This window comes from Bidens hawaiensis, unplaced genomic scaffold (genome assembly GCF_021521415.1).
Source record: "Bidens hawaiensis isolate Kalapana, Puna unplaced genomic scaffold, B.hawaiensis_p1.1 tig00033114_1, whole genome shotgun sequence".
Lineage (NCBI taxonomy): Eukaryota > Viridiplantae > Streptophyta > Magnoliopsida > Asterales > Asteraceae > Bidens > Bidens hawaiensis.
Window position 1 is genome coordinate 42,518 of NW_027495654.1, and position 8,135 is coordinate 50,652.

Genomic DNA, 8,135 nt, shown 5'->3' on the forward strand with positions numbered 1-8,135 from the left:
TCTGGATGGACGGAGCCCCTAGCGGTCCACCTATTGAGGGATTCACCGGATAAAACCCGACCCCCACACCCGCCAAATGGCACGACAACGAGGGGCCGGTAAAACCGGATTTAAACTGTAAAAGCATCAACCAGTTAGTAATCTGATTTTCCGTTTTCTAAAATCGTAGTTAGTGGTTCAACTCAAATTTTACATCAAAAACCAGTCCAACATAATCATTTTCTAGTATTTTATAAAATTATACACATTATTATACAATAAAATCTAATAAAATGCCACAAATAAAATCTAATAAAATGCCACAAGATATGAGTCATCCTTGTGCACAAATTTAGAAAATGACATGGTCAATGTTAGGTCACCAAACAAACATTGACCTCAATTTCATCCCATTCAACATCATGTAGTCATTATATTCATCAACTTTTAGTACTTGCTACCAATAAATTTATCAACAATGGCACAACAACCAACATCTCAAAAACAACTAAACCAAAATCAAAACTAACAACAAAAATTAACAAGTGTAATTTGTTACTTACATGAAACTTTGAAGATCATCAAAATCTTCATTACTTCCTTCTAAACACACCAAACAACTTCCCACCACCAAATGCTTCTTGCAAACTTTTAGCACCTTCAACATCCATTGCTACAAGCTTCTGTAAATGACCCAAAGCACCCGAATTCACCATCTGTTTACGACATTTCTTCGAATGCGTTAACGAAAGCAGAATCGAAACAGGATATTTCTTTTCCAAATTCGTAATTAACGGATCCAAAAGACGAACCGCACTCGCCACACCTTGCAAATTCTTCCTATAAACCCTTCGGTTTTCCGTATAAATTAATAAAACCGATAACGCCTTAGCCGAAGCTTGAATTTCCTCAACCGATTTCCCTTCCAACATCCGAATCAACGGCGGAATAAACCCTGACTCGCCTAACTCCTTCCTAGTTTTCGAATTGTACCCGATTTTATAAACAGCTTCCGCAGCATGAGTCCTAACACCTAACATGTCACAATTCAACGCGTTAAGCAAACGAGGCAAGAACCCGTTCGATATCAACGGTTCGACTAACTGTTGATCCGACGCTAACTCGCTTAACAGTTCCACAACAACGCTTAAACTCCGAACTGGAGCCGAGTCCCAAAACGTCCTCATCACACTAAATCCTTGTTTCCTAACAATTAACAGCTTCATATTAATAACACCATCATCTCCTTTGATCAAATTACTTAAACACGCAATCGAATGCTCTTGCGCTAACGCCGTGCCTGATCGAGCTAGCGTTAGTAGTACGGAAACCGCGTTCTCTTCAAAAAAACCGTGTTTCGAATCGGCAAATGCGGTTAGGTTACGGATGACCGCCGCCGCCGCGGCCTGCGACGGCGGCGTACCGGACTGGCAGATCTCAAGCAACGACGAGATTCCGCCGCGTGATTCGATTACCTTCGCGTTTTCTTTCGAAAGCGTTAACGATTGAAGCGTAACACACGCTTTCTCCTTAGCTAATCCACTACCGGATTCAAGTACTTTGATTAGGTAATGCATTAGTAACAAACCTTCAGCCATTAACACGTGTTTGCTTGAGTCAAGTAACGAAACCCTAGCGATTGCCGTAACCGTTTTCTCTTTAATATCCGACGTGGATCCGGAATCCAGTAACCGTACTAACACCGGAACGACTCCTTGAGCAACGGCGATTAACACGTGTTTATCATCTTCGTTAATTAACCTAATTAACGAGTCCAACGCGAAGGTTCGAGACTCAACCGAACCGATCTGCAACCGAGTCACCAAACTTCTCGCTTCCACTCGTACGGAGTCTCTCTTCGAAACCGGACCGGACGAAACGACGCCGTCGTGTAACACGCCGCTCTTGATCACAACATCCAAGTCTCTAATATGAATATCAATTTTGGCAGTAACGGAATCCACTTCGTTTTGCGTTTTTAATTTTCCGGCTGGGAGGTTATTAGCGGTGTGACATGTTACGGATAAGTTGAAAGCGTCGGAGAGTGTTTGTGATAAGGAGCGAATAAGTCCGTCGGAGATGGGATTTGGCGGGAAGTCAGAGATATCGGAGAGTAAGGTTTTGAGGTCGGAGAGTTTTGTGTTGAGTAAAGACCATTTGCCTTTGAAGGATTGGGTGTGGTGGATGGAGTGAATTAGTGATTCAAGGATTTGATGAGGGTCGCCGGAGTTGTGGGTTTGGTTTTCCGGCAGCTTCATTGTGGTTGACTGGTTGTTTGTGCGCGCGCGTAGGTGTGATTAGGATGAGTAGAAATAGGAGAGTTGAGTAGCGGTGTGGAAATGAAAGATAAAAGTTAAAGCAAACGCGCATATAAAGGGAGTGAGGTTTACGTGCAACAAGTGTAGAGTAAGCCACATGCTTCATTGCTTGTTTGTTACCAACTCCCAAACTGCCAACCAGAATAAATTTATTATCACCAAAATTATCATTTTCGATTCTATATATTATTTGATCGGTATTATACTATTATTTAAGTAGCTTCGTTTGATTATATAATAATCCGTTGTAAATTGTGTCAAGCTTTGTGTTGTGTGGTTTGTGGAAGTACGTTGGACTAAAAGTCGGGAAGCGTAAATGGTATTGGGTAGTAGTAATGTATTGAATCTGGTACTTTCGGTACCTAGTTTTGAGGTTTCGGGATCAGTACATATGTTTTACCAACCTTTTTTCTTTGGTGTCGGTACCGTACCGAGCATTTTCTGTACTGCGGTTCATTCTTGATGATTTTCGGTTATAAGGGTTTTCGTACGTAACTCATCCCTTACCAAAAGTGTTGTCACGTTTTGTGTCTTGTAGGTAGTAGGTGCTCTACGCTTCACACTTTACAAATATTTGTTATGGTCATGTAAATTGTAGTGAGCAAGTAATAAGAAAGTGAATAAACAAATTGTAAGTTGAAGGTAAATGATTGGTTATTATATTCATTCATTAAAATAATATCGCATCGTTGTTGTCAGCCTGTCACCGCATCTAAGCAACGTGGGGTGGTGTTCATGTGGGCGTCAACCTACGTGAAGCGCATAACGCATATCTCCACTCACCATAACATATAGCCTATTTGTTTGCACTCCTGGTCTCATAAGGCTCATAGGACTTTTGATAGTTAATCACCTATTTATATGCACATATTGCACGATAGTGATGGAAGGGCTATTTGGAATGCTTATTAAAAATATCAAAGTATCTTTATGCTTAACTTGTGGGTGTTCGCCTTCTCGATATTACATGAGTCGGGTTACAAGTTATAGTTGGACGAGAAATTTGTGAAATGGCCCTGTTTGGATCTTTGATGATACTTTATAGAAAAGCTAGGTAGGACTTGTGATGGTGACAACGATAAAGGAGAAAGATAAGTTTTATGTGTGTTGATTGTTCAAGTGGTGACTTGTCTTCAATCCTTGGGAATAGAGATCGAAGAAAATTTGTTCTTAATCAAAAAGGAGGAGAGATAGTCAGTAAGGTTTGTGATTGAGTGAAAAATAGAGGAAAAGGACAATAAAGTCGGTATGCTTGAACGTGTAACCGGTGTAAACAAACTCGAAAATAAAATGAGTAAAAATGAAAATGTTAACTCATAGTTCAAACTCGTCAATCTAACAAGATCCGTAATGAAGAAACACTAAGTGACCCCGGCAGATTACGGATAATCTGGGGGTTAAGTAGATGTTTCCCACGAGGGTTAGGTCCGGCAAAGATGGTTATTCTTCTGATGACCTGCAAAACAGACACCGTGAGCTTGTCACTGAGAAGGGAGGGTTCCTCCTTGTGACCACCATCCGGCGTGAGAATCAGACTAGATTGCTCTGAATATAAGTGTATATTAAGAGAAATAGCTAGAGAAGATAAGATGATAATACCGTTCCAAGGTGTTGGAGTATTTATAGCCGAATGTAGGTTTCCAAGCAGGTAGCTGTATAATATTCCTGTTCTACCAACTGTGGGCTACGCACGTGCCATGCTGGTGGTTGGTGGGTAGGCAGCGGCTGATAGTGACATGGCCGGCTGTGTACTATTCCTTTTCCACCAACTGCAGGCTATGTACGTGCCACGACAAGGGTTGGTGAGTAGGCAGCGGCTGATAGTGACATTAAGTACTAGAGCGTGCTCCTCGTCGTACTGTTGTCAGTGAGCTGTCGCTGCTTTGGTCAGATCTTGTCTATTTTGTCCATACCTTGGCAGGTATAGTACAAAAGATCCTCCAGAAGCGTACGGACTGGCTCATTTGGGCGGGAGTATTCCCGGCTTGCTCATTCCTTCTTCAGGTGACATTACTGAATTATTGAGAGTTAGTGCCTTGTGCGTGTAGCCTTGCTATTAGTGCGGGTAGCCTTCCCTGATGGCTTGTATCCGCAGCTGCGGGAACAGGCGGGGTACTTCACCATTGGGAGGCTTTTCCTGCGGGAACAGCTGGCGTACTGCGCGTAAGGTCTTCATCTCTCTGAGCATGGTGGGTCCTGCGGAACCAGTTGGTCTTTGCGCAGACGTCCCTCTTCAAGGTGAGTCTTGCGGGTCCAACTGGGCTCTGCTGGGACCTATCTCTTCAGTATGGGTGTGTATACGTATATATAACCACTCTTAATTACCATCCTTAGCAAATAGTAATTGTTCTAACTTTACAAACTTACATAACATGTTATTCAAGTAAAATATCTAATATCTTAACACACATAGTAAACTTTAATAATCTAATTAAAACAAAACATTTTATAAATAATCTGATTAAAACAGTTTTAAAACTTGATTATTATATCCTATAATTAATCCCCAAGACTATACAACAAACTTATGAAAAATACATGTGAAACAAAGGAGCGCGTGGTCAAAGATGACGTACATCAAATCAAAATGTGACTCGGTAAATATTGACCCAAATCCTTCTCCTGTTCTCTCACTTTACTTTTTATTTCATCAAAAGTTAAGGCAAAGGTTATTTACACACCATTTTTGAATATTCACACACCCTCTTAATACATATTATCTATACATACACCCTATAAAGGGTGTATGAATAATATATCCCAAAGTTAACATACCGGATCTCCTCATTATGTTGAGATTATAACCTATTTATTTGTTTTTAATAAATAATATTTTAAATGAATAATTGCTTTTAAGTATATAAATGTTATCAAGTAATTGCCAACTTGTGGCCCAGTGAGAGATGATGGAAACTTGGTTTTTTAGTGAAAACTTAAGTTTGATTCTCGCTTATGTTATTTTTGATGGATTGTGTCAATGAAAGATTTGAACTAAAAGCTTTACGATGTTGTCAATTTTAATCCCGAACTCACATGGGCTTTCATCCCACAGCGTGTTACGCTAGAGAGTTCTGCTCTTGTGGTAACACAACGGCTGTCAAGTGGTAGCCGGCGGTATGGTTTCTGGAGGAACGCCCATGCCAAACTCTTAAAGCAACGTGGGTCCAGTTAAGACAATATGGTATGACCAAAGTGTGGCAACTAGGCTCTCCAAAACTGAGGAGTGCAGTGGCCTAACACACAAGGAAATCGTTGTAAAAAAAATACATAAATGTTATCTTGTTCTGAGAATCTGGTTCAGTTGTAAGAGGCCTACCGTCCCTGGTGGAGACGCAATTTCGATTCCGCTGGGCCAGTTCAACGGACATATGGGTGAAAGGACGAATCATGGTTTTAATCCTGGGTTCGAATCCAATATGGGGCGAGTGTTTACGGATTTAATCTGATTCCTGCACATCAAGAGGCATGGTCTCACAGTGATCGAGGAGTCGACCTTGAAAATAGCCAAGACATGATAGATTTACATGTCAGGCCCCGTTCAGATAAGAAAACATAAATGTTATCCTAATTACTGTGATCCATTATATATACTCATTATTTTATATAAATGTTTAATTAAAAACTAACGTTAATAACAATGTCTATGTTGTTCAAGAAACGGTCATATGATTTAGATTAGTCCAAATGTAGACAAAACCATGTTTTAACAATATAAAAAAAATGATGTAATATGAAACATCCAAACATAGTTGTAATGTTGTATGTATTTCCCTTACTCACACACAACTTTTGCTTTTAAAGATCATGTGAAGACATTCTACGAGAGGCCATTCAACATGATACAATGATCGTAATTGTGCCATGTCACGTGTGTATTAAGAATGCATACTTTATTTAACATATAATTTCTCCCATCCATGAAATATGATATTCACGTAAGGTATTATATATAGAAGTGCTCTCAATAACTCATCATTCTCACAGTATAGTTTTTTAACCTTCAAAAGTCACAAGACGCCACTGGCAATTAGAGATGGTCAAAAAAACCGGTTGGGGAACCGGTTTACCGGTTTAAACCGGAAACCGGTTTTTACGAAAACCGGTTTTTTAAAAACCGGTTTGACCGGTTTACAAACCGCCGGTTCGTCTTTCGGTTACAAGTTCTAGATCCAAAACCGGTTAACGAACCGGTTAATGGAAAAACCGGTTTTTTTAATTAACCGGTTATGGAAAAACCGGTTAACCGGTTAATAAAAAAACCGGTTTTTGACCGTTGTGGAAAAACCGGTTAACCGGTTTCTCCATAACCGGTTAACCGGTTAAAAACCGGTTTTTGAACGTTGTATAACGGCTATATGCCCGTTTTTTTTTTTTTACCGTTTTTTTTTTTTTTTTACCATTTTACCCCCACAAACATCTATATATAGTTTAGGTTGGGTATTGGTTAGATCACACTCGATTATACAACTCCAAACGCTCTAAACGTTTATTTCATACGCGATTTTTTTGTTATCTCACGCTCAATTATACCACATTACCACTCCATACGCTCTTATTTCGTAGTCGTTTATTTCATACTCGAGTATACCACTCTTATTTCGTAGTCGATTATCATGGCCTCCCAAAGTGCTGCTTCATCCGTCAACATAGGTGCCTCGAACACGGGAGAAACGGTCGTTCGGGTCATCCCCACGAAACGAAACCATGATGTTTGGCAACATTTCGACCTATGCGAAATGTCTAACGGTAGCCAAAAAGCTCGATGCAAACATTGTTTGAAGTTTTATGGCAAAGATGCAAACTCCACTTTAAAAGCGCATGTACAAAGGCCCTTTTGCAAGGCCTTGAAGGACGAATCGGGAAGTAGTTCGCAGCCGGAGATGACGAATCAAGGAGCGGTGTTTACGTACGACGTTGAAGCGGTACGTCAACAGTTTTCAAACTTTGTGATTCAACAAACACTTCCTTTCAACCACTTCGACAACCCTCAATTCACGGAGATGATGCAAAACTATGTTCAACCACGCTACCAACACGTAAGTCGTTCGACCCTTAGAAGAGATTGTCTTAAAGCATGGAAAAACGCTAAATCCGAACTAATTTCATACTTTTCAAACTTACAAACTGGTGTAAACTTAACAACGGATGTGTGGTCGGTACCTCATGGTTCGCCCGACTCATACATTTGTGTGACGACTCATTGGGTTGACCCCGAGTCGTGGCAAATGATGAAACGAACCGTTGCGTTTCAATTGTTTGATTACCCGCACACGGGTAGAAATATTTTTCAAATCTTGGATAAAGTCATTCGACAATACAAGATTGAACATAAAATCTTATCAATTTCGTTTGATAACGCGTCCAACAATACAGCCGCGGTTGGCCATTTAAAATTAAAGTATAAACCTATTTGTGATGGAGCGTTTTTTCATAGCCGATGCATTGCACATATTATCAACTTGGCCGTGCAAGATGGGTTAAACGTGATCGAAACGCAAAGAAACAATTTTAAAAGAATGTTACGAGATGTTTTTAGCAACAATAAAACATTTTCAAGATACAAAAAATTTTGTGTAGAAGCTAATTGTCAATGGTTGGGGCCAAATTGGGATTGTCCAACAAGATGGAACTCGACTTGTAATATGTTTGAGAAAGCCATCCAACAAAAAGAATCATTAATTGCGTTTCATCAAATTTTGTCAAGTAGGGGTAAATGTGCACTGTACGATCCTAGAAACTGGTTATTGATTGAGATCGTTACGGAGGTCCTTCAAATTTTTAAATCTTGCACAACTAGTTTATCCGGGGTTTACTATCCAACAAGCCCCATTGCTTTAC

The 8,135-nt window shown here is 40.0% G+C and overlaps 1 protein-coding gene across 1 annotated transcript; it reads right to left on the minus strand.

Moving 5' to 3' along the window:
* Window positions 1-372: 372 nt before the first annotated feature.
* LOC143584398 (uncharacterized) lies at window positions 373-2,269 on the minus strand. The gene has a single exon (XM_077066468.1). It carries the CDS (start codon window positions 2,235-2,237, stop codon window positions 573-575), a length of 1,665 nt encoding a protein of 554 aa, XP_076922583.1. The 5' UTR covers window positions 2,238-2,269; the 3' UTR covers window positions 373-572.
* Window positions 2,270-8,135: the final 5,866 nt, after the last annotated feature.